This window comes from Eutrigla gurnardus, assembly GCF_963514095.1.
Source record: "Eutrigla gurnardus genome assembly, chromosome: 7".
NCBI lineage: Eukaryota > Metazoa > Chordata > Actinopteri > Perciformes > Triglidae > Eutrigla > Eutrigla gurnardus.
In genome coordinates this window covers 7,495,767-7,511,373 of record NC_139921.1, presented here as the reverse complement: position 1 = coordinate 7,511,373, position 15,607 = coordinate 7,495,767, and the positions used below count along the sequence as shown (strand labels likewise).

The 15,607-nt window shown below is 42.9% G+C and overlaps 1 protein-coding gene across 1 annotated transcript in view; it reads right to left on the bottom strand.

The window, feature by feature from the left end:
- pals1a (protein associated with LIN7 1, MAGUK p55 family member a) overlaps positions 1-15,607 on the bottom strand; it is a 30,777-nt gene that overhangs the window by 3,373 nt on the left and 11,797 nt on the right. The window contains exons 2-14 of the mRNA XM_084013992.1: positions 13,523-13,832; positions 12,042-12,219; positions 10,661-10,761; positions 9,458-9,565; positions 7,195-7,272; positions 6,805-6,945; positions 2,914-3,075; positions 2,576-2,653; positions 2,301-2,484; positions 2,086-2,157; positions 1,711-1,782; positions 789-956; positions 626-715 (exon numbers count right to left, since the gene is read on the bottom strand). Of these exons, the coding sequence (XP_083870118.1) occupies positions 626-715; positions 789-956; positions 1,711-1,782; positions 2,086-2,157; positions 2,301-2,484; positions 2,576-2,653; positions 2,914-3,075; positions 6,805-6,945; positions 7,195-7,272; positions 9,458-9,565; positions 10,661-10,761; positions 12,042-12,219; positions 13,523-13,699 (1,609 nt within the window). The 5' untranslated portion in view covers positions 13,700-13,832. The remainder of the gene's footprint in view (positions 1-625; positions 716-788; positions 957-1,710; positions 1,783-2,085; positions 2,158-2,300; positions 2,485-2,575; positions 2,654-2,913; positions 3,076-6,804; positions 6,946-7,194; positions 7,273-9,457; positions 9,566-10,660; positions 10,762-12,041; positions 12,220-13,522; positions 13,833-15,607) is intronic.

Sequence of the window (15,607 nt, the reverse complement as noted above, 5' to 3'; positions counted from 1 at the left end):
TAAATGTTTACAATGTTTTATTTGTGCAAGTTTATCAAAGAAAGGCAGCTAGCCTAAACCTGCCAATTTTATTTATGCCATTTTTTTTAACCATTTTTATCATTTGTATAACTTATTATTCTCAAAACCACTGACAAAGTGAGAATTGAGAAATGCTAAAAGTTTGGATGGAGGACTGGAGTCGATCCTGAAGCATGTACTAACTCAAAAACAGACTAGAATCCTTTTGAATCGAAAATCGATTCTGAATCAAATCGTGAGACACACAAAGATTACCACACCTAGAGAGAAGAAGGGTCATTTTCTCATAGACTTCCATGCAATCTGACTTATTTCTGCAACCAGAGGAGTCGCCCCCTGATGGCCAGATGCAAAATTACTTCCATCCAAACAGCCACATTGTCTGTGTTCCTACTGCAGACTGTACGGAGGAAAACTAAGGCTAACTGAGGTTTTCTTCTGTCTAACACTCGTCACCTCTAAGGCAACTTTACTTCTAAATACTTGGGGTTAGGGTTAGTTATATTTTGTAATTTGCAGAGTGAAATGAAATACATCCTTGATGGACCTGGTGCTTCAACGGTGAAAACATACACAAAGTCTGACACTGACAGAACATCCTTACCTGCTGACAGTTCTGCCTCAAACGTCTGGCGAGACACAAAATGGTAATCCCGCCCGCTCTGCTCGCCATCTCGCCGGCTCCGTGTGGTGTCTACGACCAACAGGTGGAGGTCAGGGCACAAACACATACAAGCTAGTGTGAGGTGAACTGTGGGCGTACTTACGGGGGACAGCTCCAGCAAATCGTTCTAGCTGACTGTTGAGCAGTTTCTGTCTCAGCTCTGCCTGCCCGCAGCTGTTTGGACCAATCAGTGCAATCGGCCGCTTCCTATTGGCCGGCTGGTGGTACAGAGCCATCTCCTCATAGGTGAGAATCTCCTCGTTATCAATATCTGCACAAATGGAAAGAGAACCGAATGAAAAAAAGGTTAAATGGTCCAAAGGAAAACAGGAAGCAGATTAGAGGGAGACACTGAGGGTGTGAATGATGACAGGGAGAAGCAAAACGTAAAACAAACAAGAAGTCCGCCATGAGTAGCTGATCTCACACAGCTGTAAATGTTTTGGGTTTACGTTTTAACCAGGACTCAGATGGCGGCTACATTTGTGACATTAAGCTTCAGTTTCTTAATTGTTGTGTCCAACCTTCATGCCTAATTCAGTTTTTATGTCTTCAGAGTAGTGTTGCTTTCATTAACAAAAATGATGACGAAATATCGTCAACGAACCTTTATCACGTGAGGAAAACTAGACGAGACGCGAAAACGCTGGTCATGTGATAACATATTTGTTTGGTAAAATAAACATGTTGTAAATTCAAATCAGAGCGTCTGGAATGGATGTATTCTTGAATCTATAAGGTAACAATAATATAATAATAAGATAACCTTGTTTGAATTGTGAAATGGGTTTGGCTAAATACAATCTTTGACTAAAACTAGACTAAAATGCTCAGACTTTTAGTCGACTGAAACTTGACTAGACTAAAAATAGTCTGAACGTGACTAAAACTAATAAAAACTAAAATGATAGCTTGAGACAAAGACTAGACTAAAACTAAAAGTAAAACAGGCCAGAAACAACACTACTTCAGAGTTGGTCATCCATGACTCCACTTACTAGCAACGTACATGCACGTTGTCATACCATCATTCTTGTGAGTGTTGTACAGCAGCTTCTTTCTCTTCCTCTTGTTCTTCTTTGCACACCACAGCTTCCCTGCAAACAGGCACACAACACCAAGCACACTTTAGCTCTGAAGCTTATTGCATTCACTGTAAGGGACTTATATTTTGGCATTAGTGCATGAGAAACCAAGCCTGAATTCATTTTGTTCTTGCTTAAAATTCATGTGTGTGTGCTGTGATGGTGGCCTGCAAGTTAGCTAACTGGAGATCAACAAACTCCCTCAATAGAATGAGTTATTTTCTGTGGTTTAGACATTTACCCAATCGTTAATTAAAGGATATTATATATCAAGTGCTATCAACTGGTTATAGTGTAGCGAGGAGAGTAACCGACCAGACTTCTCCGGCTCCTTGTCTTCTTCTATGGTCTGCTTCATGGCTTCTCTCTGCTGCTGGAAACTCTTCCCTGTGGGAACAAGGACAATATGAGGAAAAACAAGTAGCAGATATATCATGCAGTGCAACAGTCAACCAGAATGACCAAGGAGTCTTCAAAAGCTCAAACAAAAACACCCAAGAAGAAAAAAGACAGCAGATGGACAGACGTACCTGGCACCAGGCCAGCGAGAGGCTGGTTGTCCTCATCTCCGTCCCTGTAAGCCTGCCACCAGTTGGGGTCCGACTGGCTGATAATGTGGAGAATATCTCCTTTCTGGAAAGACAAGCCCAGCTCTCTGCACGGCACATAGGGGTCATCTGACGGGTCGTAGTCAAAATGTGCCTTCACGTGGACCTGGAGGTCAGAGAGGAGGGAGGACAAAGTCAAGACGGTTCCCGACCTCAGTACCGTCCACAGGTTTTAAATCTGTTCCACAGAAACTCACCACGGACTCTTTGACAGGAGGAGGTTTGTTCTGAGTGCTGGGAATAAGCACGAAGGTCAGGAGGCCGTGCATGTCCGCCTGACACAAACACACAGAGAGCGCTCGTTATTGATCAGCTCGTCTTATATATAGACATGTTTTATAAGGTATCAGAGAATACAGCCACCAACTACAATAATCATCTTCACACACGTCAGTGGGATGGAGGTACTATAGAACATTTAGACACTTGTATGACAGTTAACACATATAATGACTTTTCTGAAGCTGGATCTAATCATCCATTATGTGTCCACCCATTGGTGGTATTTATCAGTCCATTAAGTGGATTTACTCACAAGAATGTCGAAGACTTGGTTGACGTCTTTCCCTCTGATCTCGATGCCGTTTATCTCCAGTATCTCATCTCCTTCTGATAAAAGTCCACTCTGTTCAGCGGCTCCCCCTCGAACAATACGACTGATCACCACGCTTTCCATTTCATTACGGACCGTTGCCCCCTACAGGACACACACAGAAACCCAGACATGACTGCATGTCCACAGCAGATGATTCACTGGTCCCAGTAAGAAGAAGCTGGACTACTGAATGAAAACACATTATTTACAGACACGTCAATTAGTGGACAAATACTAAAAGAAAGTTTAAACAGGAGCAAAAAACAAAGCATTATATTCAAGAGAAGGCAGATAATGTATTCTGTGTTACTTCTACGTTCCCAATATCCCATGAGTCTAAGTGACTCCTACACCTTCGTTGTTGACAGGGCTGGGGGCAAAACGACCTCTAATCCAAATCACAATTTAGGGATGAGACGATATAGGATAAAAAAAAAAAACCCACACACAATAAGTTGATCATGGTGAAATTCCATTTTCACGAGTATCGTAAAATATTGTCACAAGTGATTTAAAAGCTGTACTTATGCTGGCAGACCATATGATCTATAATCATCTTATTAAAAATTATTTTATTGTTTTCCACTCAAAAATGGTGACTCAATCGATCTGTGACGCAATAAAATGATTGACAAAATGTGAAGTGATTCTCCCATGTTTAACTTGTACTATATGTACTTGAATTACACTGTTATGGCTTCTGTTCATTGCATCCATGTTTTCGTGTGTGTAGAAGTGTGTTTAGTGCATGTGGCTGTGAAAGAGTGTTCCCATCATTACTTGGCCATGCACTTCTCATACAGTAGGGGTGGGAAAAAAAATCGATATTGCAATATATTGTTGTGCTCTCTGTCGCAATAAATTAATCGATACACTGACGGCAAATATCGATATTTTGGGTCTACGGGTTTTTTTAGACTCCCGTCGGTGCGTCTAAGAGTTTACGGTTCTCCGGAGCGGATCCGCGGGGGCCGCCCGCTGCCCGGTCTGATTGCCTATTTACGGACAGGATTCCGAGCGTTTAGAGGCTCACGGACTCACGGACTCTGGCATCGGGTACCCCGAGGCGGAGGAGGAGGGTCCGCCGACGTGACCCGCCGGCTCCCCGCCGGCGCTGCCCTCGTTTCCCCCGCTAGAGCAGCACCGGTTCAAAAATGAGCGTCATGCGCGAATGACGCGAATGAAGCGAATAGTCCAAAATGATCAAGCGGCGCGATACACGCGTCTCACGTGATTGTATTCGCGTCTATCGCGTCCGGTGTGAACGCCGCATAAGCGTGGCCGTGTGCTGGCCGGTGCTGTTGTGAGCTTCAAGCGCTTTTCACACAGCATTGAGGGCATGAGGACCCACTTTTCGGCCGGGCTCGATTGCCTATTTACGGGCAGGATTCCGGGCGGCGCGTGTTTACCGTCCGCCGGAGGGTCCGCATGTGTGGATCCGCAGAGCCGTGTGCTGCCCGGTGTTGCTGTGAGCTCCAAGCGGTTTGAGGCCCGACTTCCCAGGTACTGGATGGGTGAACATAACTCTGCACATAATTGGTTGCATACTGAAATGTGCCCAATATTTCATTTAATTCTGATGTCTTATCTTGTTTAGCTATTGTTAAACTAAAACGGGCCCAAGTTTACATAAAACAAGTTGCTACTGACTTTTCAGTATCAGAAAGCACTGTCCTGGTTTACATAAGACATGTTATTAATGTTCATGCACTTTAATGTGGCCAGCTGGACAGTGTTTATTCATGTGTACATTGTACGAAGTTTTGGAATTTATTTTTTATGCATATTTTTTTCTTTTTCAGTCACATATCGTGATATATCGTTGATGAAATTTCTTGCAATATATCGAATATCGCAGATATCGTGTATCGTGATATTATCGTTATCGTGGGCCAAATATCGTCACAGTATCGAATCGTGAGTTACCCGTATCGTCCCACCCCTATCATACAGTATGATATGATTTTACAAATTTCCTAATTCCCTATTTCCCCACAATGTTGACATTTAGCTTAACGTTGTCCCGTATCATGATAACTGAAGCTCACATGACTGATGGCCTTTTTCTTCATCATCTGTAGCCGCACCCCAGAGTTGTTTTCTTTATCTGAGCATTTATGAACTTATTCACACATTACTTTCACATAGCTAACAGAATAATTCTTTTATTTTTTGTTAAAATGTCATGGTGCTCAAGTTCTGCAAGCCAGTATCGTAGTAGATGTCCATTTAGGTTGGAATATGAACAGAGCCAAAGTGGATTAATGCTCCATTTTTTGGTTTTGTTTATTAATCCGTCCATAATCTACACCCACTCATTCAGCATGGGGTCATGAAGGGGTTGGAGCTAATTCCAGCTAGAGCTGCGATTCTTCAGGAAAGTCTATGACTAAAAATATAGAATTTCTGTTCACCAGCAAGAACTAACTGCACCCCAAGGGTGAAAGCGTCAGATATATGATGACAGATATTTGTAAGCTTCTTTCAGATTCAGTTCTTCAGTCCTAATTTCTCTTTTGTATTAACTATCCTTAATAAAGCAAAAGTATTTCTTATCCCTTTAGTCGATTAATTGATGAATTCTAGTTTGAATACTTGATCAGTAAAGTTATCGACAGCTGCAGTCCTAAAATCCAGCACACACTGGGAAAAAGGCAGGCGGACGCCGTGACATCACAGGGCCGCCATAAATCAACATGTGGATAAAACGTTGCTAACCTCACTAGTCGGCACCACGAATACGAGTTCGTACAACTATTTTATTCATGTACCCGTTTACATTTCCAGAATACGCCACCAGAGGGCGCCTGTACAGTTGATTTGAAAGGCATTGTTTGTAGTAAGGATGTCCGTTTTGGTTCATTTTGTTGACTCACTGAGCTTTGCTGCCATATTCTGAAGGGTTATATCCATCCAGTTTTAATATTTGTGTTGTAAACAACTTAAATTAATATTTCCTGTTGGCGTTGCTGAAGTTTACGGATGCATTTTGATCAGATTACCTATGAGCTGACAATCTGCTTCTATCTAAACAGTTTGATTGGTGGTCTCCCTAAAAGCTGATCAGATGAGGCATCGATTCTGAATTGGTACGTTTTCAACACTAGTTTGTGTGTTTCCAAGCCTTCTCTTTAATCCACCGAGCCCGATGTGGAAACGCGTGACCAACTGTTTCCCATTCGCCGGCCCGGCGCCACAGAGCTCGCCGTAGTGCACCCAGCACCGTTTGTGTGTGTGTGTGTCCAGCTGTGTCGTCGGGTGCTGTGGGGCCCACAGAGGTCGCCGCCGCGTTTCCTGTCTGAACCAGCTCAGTTGGTTGAGATCGACTGGCGTAACCGCTCAAAAAAGTCCTCGTTAACCGTTGACATCCCTTGTTTGTGATTCTCTACTAAATATAATGAGAATGTTTCCTCAAAATCTTTCAAACCAGTTCCTATTTGTATGATACAGTTGATACATTACTTACATAAAATGTGAAAATGTAATAATCAATTATAGACTTTACTGCGTCGATACAGAATTGCGGTGCATCATAGAATTGATTATTTCTCCCACCTCTAGGAATTATATTATATGAATTTAATATTCCATACACACATATACAATCATATACTGTATATTCACCGGTATAATGTCAAGAAGGTTTAAAAGGTATGAAAATAAACAGATACCACCCAAGCGCCTAAAGAGTGATTTAGAGTTTACACTCCTGTGGGAGGGAACCCGAGCAGGCAGTGGGACAACATGCACAGAAAGGTCCCTCCATCAGTAATTAAAGTGAGTGAAATCAACACTAAACTGCTGTCAGCTCTTCTCAGGTGTTATTCTTACCAGTGGTATGTCCTGGGCTTTCTCTATGCGAACTATCTTGACGGTCTCTCCTCCCCACTGGGTCAGCGTTTCTCCTTGGCTGGGGAGGGGCTCAGGCTGCATTTCTGTCTCTGCTATGCTGTCATGGGCCAGGAGCAATGACTGCAACACACACACACACACACACACACACACACACACACACACACACACACACACACACACACACACACACACACACACACACACACACACACACACACACACACACACACACACACACACACACACACACACACACACACACACACACACACACACACACACACACACACACACACACACACACAGCTGTAGGATTGGAGCGATGACATTAACAGAACAGGATACGTTAGTTTCTTGCATGTCTACCTGGATGTGTGCATCTGACAGCAGGCTGTGGAGTTCCAGTCCCTCTTTGTTCTGACTTGAATGAACCAGACTCCTGGTCTGGAACCATGGGGACATAAAAGATCATTGAGAAATACGCCATACAAATTTCATCATTATATTAGCATTTTGCAGTGAGTGACTATTTGTCTCAATATGTTGTACGGACCCGAAACAAAAAATTCCTACAAAATAATTGAGGGTTCATCTAAAGATGTGCTCAGATTGCATGGAATGTATTCTCCATTCATTACAACCAAAGGAGTAATCTGGAGCCGTGGTGTGTATCAATGTCAGGAACAGAGGATCTGATAACGTGAGGGGGCTACGAGAACAAGATCTTAACTGTCTAGAAGAGCCAGCAGAACAATCCGGGCCGCTGCCAAAACTTTGTTTAAATGTAGATAAATGATGATACTAAAAGGCCCATCATGGAGAGACAAGCTAACAAAGAGAGGAGTTTTCAAATTACAACCACAAGGAGAAAACATTTTGGAATAACAATGTCAGACAAAGGCTTGTTAAACATGTGGCAGGAACTATTTATACTTTAATTCACAAGCCTCATTCACAAAGTTATTTTCTTAAATTTGTTATTGAGTTATTAATGACGTGTTCTTAAACCGCAGAATTGTTTGCATTGCCGTTCTTATAATGATGAGAGTTGAGAGAATTAACTCAAGAATGCCGAAACTAAAGTCTAAAGAGGGTGCGGAAAAATCAGTTTTGAAGTGGAGGTACTACTGCATGAAGTACCAACGCCAAACGAGCTGTCATATTAAAATAAAATATATAAAAAAAGATGCTTGGGATGTCATTTCTCGTTCAGCGAACGCTGTACCTGGAGAAAGACGGCCAACGTATGAGGTGGAAAACTACTATTCTATTACTGCCTTGGGGTTTTAGGCTTCCACCAACTGGTCAAGTTGCAGTTTACATCCATGTAAAGGTGAAGGTCACTTGTGGCTACCTTGTGATTGAGTCGTTACCACGGCAATGCAATTAGCTTCTGAGGTGACTTTAACACTCAGCTGTGAAGGTGACCTTGAATTATGAAGCTAACTTTGTGAACAGCTTCACACCAGAATCCACATGGATCCAGATCCAGTAAGGGTGCTGCTCTTCCTTCACTGTTGAGGCTTCAGAATCCACAAACCAATGGGTGACATCATGATGACTAAGTCCACTTCTTATATACAGTCTATGGTTATGAGTTCAGTGACCTTTGACCACCTAAATCCAATCAGTTCATCCTTGAGTCCAGACGGACGTTTCTGATGATGAGATACATTCATGTTATTTTATTAAAAGATTTGTATTAATTAAAAATATATATATATGGTTTTGCAATGTAATTGGAGTCTTTGGTGAATGTCAGACTCTTCTTCAAAACTGTAGAAGTGGGTTTTAAGAAGATATTTCTTCTTTAAAACGGTTGCTGAATGAGGCTCATTGTCTATCATCCATCTATTATATTTGTTCATCTTAAAATTGGTAAATGTTTAAAACTGTGCACACTTGTGCAGGACGATCCTTTTTGTTTCGTTTCCACTTCATTGTCAATGACAAAGCGACATGTTTCTGGGAGTGCAGTACGAAGGCTGAAAGCTTTTCTTCTTGAAAGCCAAATGCAGGGCAGGAGGCGGACAAGCCAACATGCAGCAGAAATAATGTGCTGCTCTTTCATAACATTCCACTGAAATGAGCCAACAGCGAGCCAACTCAACTCTATGGCAGAAAAATAATTGCTGCACGGATGGTACCGGCACCCTGGATGTGGGCTTCACTTGAACTGGTTGTCATCAACCTGGTGTTATCTGGTAGTCGCCCATACAAATAAATGATTTACAGTTAGACTTGAAAGCATTTCAGTCAGTTCAGCAGCTTTGGCTCGTCCTTCTGATGAATGAACTCTGAGATAAATCTGACATCGGTAGCATTAATTGATTAAACAGGCTTTTGTTTAAAAATATGATTGCAACATAAAAGAGTTGGCTGACAAGATTGTGTGTATGTGTGTACATGCACACAACTCTAATTGATGCTGGACAGAGCTGCTCTGTCTCCAACCTCGTTATTACAGTACACACTCGCTGACCTGGACTCCGTGTGTTTCTGTGTGTGTGTCTGTGTGTGTGTGTGTGTGTGTGTGTGTGTGTGTGTGTGTGTGTTAGCTTCCTGTCAGATGAACATGATGCAACAAGAATTGTCATTTCCATTTTAAATGAAATAAATGGTGAGATACCTCCATGGCCAGCTGAAGAGCTTGTTGTGTGTGTGGGTATGGAGGAGATGGTCGGTGCATGCTGGTGGCCACGGCATTATGGATCTTCAGCGCTGCCTGGAAGTCAGACTAAAGGACAGAAAAAGACAGTCAACTGGAGTGACCACATTAAAGTCTAGCTGAAAGGAAAATAACATCCCGGTCATATTGTTCACCCATTTAACAACATGTGCTGGAGAAATAAAAAAAGTATATGTATTTTTATGTCTTCCTGGAAAACAATATATAATGACATCATGACATCCATCAATCTGAAACGTCGGCTCTACACAGAGCGTTACGTCCCGCCTGCTTCTTTCATGTCACCATAAGAACAATAGAGACGCTCCAGCTCGACTTTAGGTAAAACGTCCTGCTTTCACATCACTGTACCCCATTCATAGTTTAAAAGTAAAATTAAAATGGGATAAAACATTTATAATACTTGGTGAAATGTTTTCTTTCTTTGTGATGAACCTAAGTGATGAAACAAGTGTTTCACCTTATAGATTAACGATGAAAGTTTTCGATGCGATTCAGTCCCCCGAAGAGCATTCCCAAAAAACTTAGGTTGAGGAAAGATGCCGGCGTATGGAGAGAGGACCACAACGGACAGAAAAATATTTGTTTTCAGATTTAGCCTGTTTAGTGTGGAGATGATCCAAGACAAACACAGCTTTGTGTTTAAAGTGTCATATTTGTACAGTTAATAATCTCACCTCAACAGGATATTTTGGAGGGAAGGCACAAACTACAAACCAGGAACCAAAACTAGGTTCCTTCACTTGCAATATAGGTAACATTTTCATAATTCCTAAATAAAAAACGGAGATATTCCTGGAAACATCCTTGCAGCCCAAAGGGCCATTCAAGGCTTTATGATCCTGACAAATGGTACAAAGTTCCAGGAGAAACACTGAATTATTTGTTAGCTTTAGGCATAAAAATATCCAACCGCATTAATATTTAATACTGGCACAAAAGAGAGCCCATCAGAAACGTGTCTATCTAGAGCGTCTCGCCTCCAATCCCAGCATCCTTCACTCCAACGGTAGAAATGCTGCGAGGGCCCCTAAAGCTCAGACAGCAGTGACGGCACTGCTCCATCGTGGGAAATCCCTTCTTCCTCGGAGGCCAGAAAGTCTTAAACAAAAAGCTCTGTCCGTCTCCTTCCCTTCATATTACCTTGTTTAGTAGTGCAAGAACCAGCTCTATGTCATTCTGACTCTGCTGGTCGGACAGGCAGCCCCGGACCTGCTTCAGTGACAGCAGCAACTCCTCCAACTCTGCAAGAAAAACACACTCATTAACCTCCGACTTACAAAAGACTTGCTTCAAAGATTTACATCACTATTAGGTGATGGCAGAAGATTTCCTGCTGGTCCTGGCTTCAGATCAACGTGTGTGTGAGAGACCACATCTCATTTCTTAGTCCAGACTTTAGATTACGTGTTCCTGTGTGTGTGTGTGTGTGTGTGTGTGTGCAGGGTGCGAGTTACGGGGGAGCAGGGGGAGCCATGGCTCCCCTGGTGGCCACCTGAGCTCCCCTGGAAACATGATTTGTGAAATTTGGGGGGAGCTCTAAAATATTGATATGATTGCCAAATTAATTATATTTTGGCCATGGTTTTCCCTCAAAGGTGTAAAATAAGAGAAATAAAATTTTATTTTTAGTTCGTGATTCATGAAAAAAGTGTTGCCTGCTTGCACGTCGGAGGCGCTTGAAGCGTGGTGCCGCTGGCTGCTCTTATCGCGTGTTTGGCTCTGTGTACAGCTATAGCCCATGTGATGTATGATGTGATGATGATCGATCGGGGTGTTTCATGTAAATATTGTACATAGACCTATGGTGTGCGTGCAACGGATTTTCTCTTTATAATAGGCATATGCTGTTGCTATTAATGACAGGATCAGCATTTAAACTTTGCCCCCCTCCAAAAAAAAAAAAAAAAAAAATGATCGCCCGCCCCCAGCCCCGGCTCCCCCGGACACCGTGGTATAACTCGCACACTGTGTGTGTGTCAACATTACCACTCCGACCAGAGTTTTAATCAAGTCGCCCTCGAGAGCCTCTCAAGTCCTTCTCTCCCTCCCTCAGGAATTCCCTCCCTAACGACATGTCTTCCTTGCATTCCTTTCCCTCCCAGCCAGCTTTCTCTCGCTCCTTTCTCCTCTTCATCACCCCTTCATCATTCTCACATTTAAATGATCTTTAAAGTCTCATCACCCCTCTTACCTCTTTATTCTTTCCTCTGAGGGCTTCACTACAACAATGATCTGCAATTCTCCTGTCATCTGTGTGTGTGTTACCCAGCAGTGTGTGTGTCTGTGTGTGTGTGTGTGTTTTACCCAGCAGTGTGTGTGTGTGTGTGTGTGTGTGTGTGTGTTTTACCCAGCAGTGTGTGTGTCTGTGTGTGTGTGTGTGTTTTACCCAGCAGTGTGTGTGTGTGTGTGTGTGTGTGTGTGTGCGTGTTTTACCCAGCAGTGTGTGTGTGTGTGTTTTACCCAGCAGTGTGTGTGTGTGTGTGTGTGTGTGTGTGTGTGTGTGTGTGTGTGTGTGTTTTACCCAGCAGTGTGTGTGTGTGCTGGCTGCCGAGCGGTGGCTGCTGCGATGTCTGTGAATCCTGCAGGAATGTTGGGTTGTCGATGCCGATGTTGGGATGCTGGGAGAGCTTCCTGAGTCTGAGCGAGGCGTTCAGGTCCAGCTGCCGACCCTCCTCCTCTCTGCGACGACGGAGGTCCTCCTGTCACACACGGGCGCATGAATGCATCATATGTAGAAATACAGCTGAACACGTGAATGGATCGTTTGATAAATCAGAACAGGCATGGGACGATATCATGTCATGACATGATCCAGGCTGAAATCAATCCACGATGCCGATATCGAACATGCTTAAAACTAAACATGACACTAAATTGTACTGGAATCACTTCACCTTGCATTTTGTTACGAAACAAATATTTTTATTGCATCGCATGCCTTTTTATGTGAACCTCCTTTACGGTGAAAAACACAAAGTAATAATACATCGTAAGGTCTCTCTGCATAAATAAAATGATAAATCATTGCAACATTGTGTTGAGTCGGTTTTATTAAATAACGTGATACTACTTTTTAAAGTAGGCTCTACTTTTCCCTCCTATAGTCAAGTCCCTTGTTAGCATCCAGCCTTTCCACTTCAACGCACTCAGCATTTACATCATAACGCTTGATTCTTTAACACTGAATAATCAAACCAATCTACTGGCAAATCAAAGATTACTTTGGATTGAACGTTTAAGTATAACGGAAGAAAACAAATCCCCTAATTTGTCAATGGATGTGTACTTATTGAAATGTGACTGATTTAGTGATTTGAATACAAAAGTGAGGTATCTGGATCTTTGAAGAAAAAACACAAAAAAACACTTCTCTGTATCATTTTTGATGGACAGGAATTTGCAGAATGAAAGGTCTTTTTGTACATAAACAATCAAGATGGAAGTGAACAAGAAGAGAAACCTCAGCGTTATTTGATCAGATTGTAATGACTCAGAAACAGGGTAACATTCTGCTTATGCTTGGTCCAATTATATCTTGTTTAAAACTATGCAAGTACTATTGAGCATAATAACAATTCTAATCGGCAGCAAAATATTTGTCTCAAATCATTCAACCCTATGGCACCGCATCTTTGTTTACTGTGAATCTAGGTGTGAGATGCTCCGAACCAACAACGTAACTTAAGTATTTCATTCTGACATTTAGGTCATTTAAGGTAAAATTTGCATACTTCATAACAACAAGCACCTCAGAGTTGTACTTAAGTACTGCACTTGAGTAACTGTACTTGGTTACACTCCTCCACTGCTGCTAGCTCTTGTGGGGTCAGCTAGTGCAAAGATATGCAGTGACTGTGACATAGGACACTGTTATCATTCCACTTGTTCGTACAGCATGTTAAACAGCCCTGGTTGTTCTTGAATGCACTTTAGAAATAAATAGGACCTTTAGGATTGTTTTAATGGCGAGTAAAATAAACAAGAGTGTGTGTGTGTACATACCTGGTGCTGTCGTATCCTCTCCAGCTGTGCAGATCGTCGGACGGGCAGTGTTCGACTCCCCAGCTCTCCCGGACAGTCGACGGCCATTTCCCGGTGCTGCTGTCCTCCCCTCAGCTCTTCATCTCCTCCTCCTCCTCCCTCCCCAGCAACATGGCCGTTCAGATGGGAGGTTGTCATCCCTCACACACGCCAAAAGAGTCCAAAGCAGGCGTGTTTGTGTGGACTGCAGGGATGTGAAGGTATGCCTATCTATATACCAGGCAAGTCTAGGAGGGCAGCTCAGTAAACAGGACGGCCATGACACCTTCACCTGTTGAGAGAGCAGAAAGATGATGTCATTAATGTCGTTGGTGACATTCTAACATTGGGGTTCCTTTAGCCATTCAGCAGTGAAGTTTACAGCATCAGACCCAGGTACCTATCAGGTATCCGTTTACCTGCGTCCAACAGGCTGCCAAGACTGGTCAAAGACACGATGACTGACAACAGACCAGAAAGAGTGGCTCGACACGAACCCTTAAAACACACAACTTACTGGTGGACTTAGAGATCCACGTACTGGCTAATAGGGATGGACGTTTCAAGTAAAAACACTATTTAATAATCACCGGGAACTTTTTATCACTGTATGTAGATAGTTTAGGATGACGTGCCAACATTATCAGTAATGTAATAGCTGTGAGGGCAAGCTGTAATAAACCAGAATTAATGTCTAATTTCTATCAAACAGGTGGACTGACTGACAGTTTATAACACCTGACAAGTGCACTGGTTTGGCGAGTGACTGATTTACTGAGTGTCCCAACTGGTTTGCTTACTGGTTTATGAACTGACCTCCCAGTGAGTGCCCTTTCATAATCCGACCAAAAACTACATGAGCGACTGGTTTACTGCCTGAGGGGGATGAGGGTGACTATGACTCATTGGTACGCTGACTGACAGTCACTTTCCCTCCATCTTAGTCATGTCTAGCTCCCTCTCATTAGCAGTTCAGAGACCACAACATCATCACAACCCCCCCACTCTCGACCCATCACCGTGACAACGGCTTTGTCAGCAGCAGGGTGGTCCACACACACACACACACACACACACACACACACACACACACACACACACACACACACACACACACACACACACACACACACACACACACACACACACACACACACACACACACACACACACACACACACACACACACACACACACACACACACACACACACACACACACACACACAGAAGAGTGGATGGATGAGAAAATAGAGGGCAAGCAAGGTAAAAATAAACAGGTGAGACGGATGGATACCTTATCTTTCAGAGCCACAATAACAACAGCATGGTGATATGTTATCTCTTACCAGCAGGACTGTACACACACACACAAACACACACACACACGACACAGGTCCCATGATGCAGCAGTGAGGAATGCCAGGCAGCCCTGGGAACAAAATTCCACTGATGGGGGAAGGGAGAGTGTGCGTGAGTGTGTGTGTGTGTGTGTGTGTGTGCCCGTGCCCGATAGAAACACACCACGCTTGCATTCTCAGTACGTCTGCATGATCTCCGTGAGGCCTTGATATCTAATGCATCATCGGCAACGACACACAAGTCCAGTCAACTGGAGCAGAGCATCATTGCGTTCATTATATTTTGGGCGCTCGCAGGTGAAAGTTAATGATTGTTGGACGTGTTGAAATCCAAACGAATGCTCTGCTACACCAAAGACAGTCCACGCACTTAAACATACTGCTATCACTTGTTGTTGATAGCAGTAAGATTGTTAAGAAACAAATATTTATATTGTATCACAGATGAATACATCTTTCTAGTGAAAAAACAATCACATGTTCCTAAATGAGATCATAAATCATAAGGTCTCCCTGCATAAATAAAGGGTATATATATTTAAAATCATGGATTTTTGTATCCTGCATTCTTAATCAGGCTCTATCTTTCTCTTCTCTCCCATGATAGCGAGCTAGACAGCTTGTTCAAGTCACTTGTGACGATATTTATGACGATCCTGTTGATAGAAATTCACCACAATCAACTTGATAAACTGCAACCATGATTT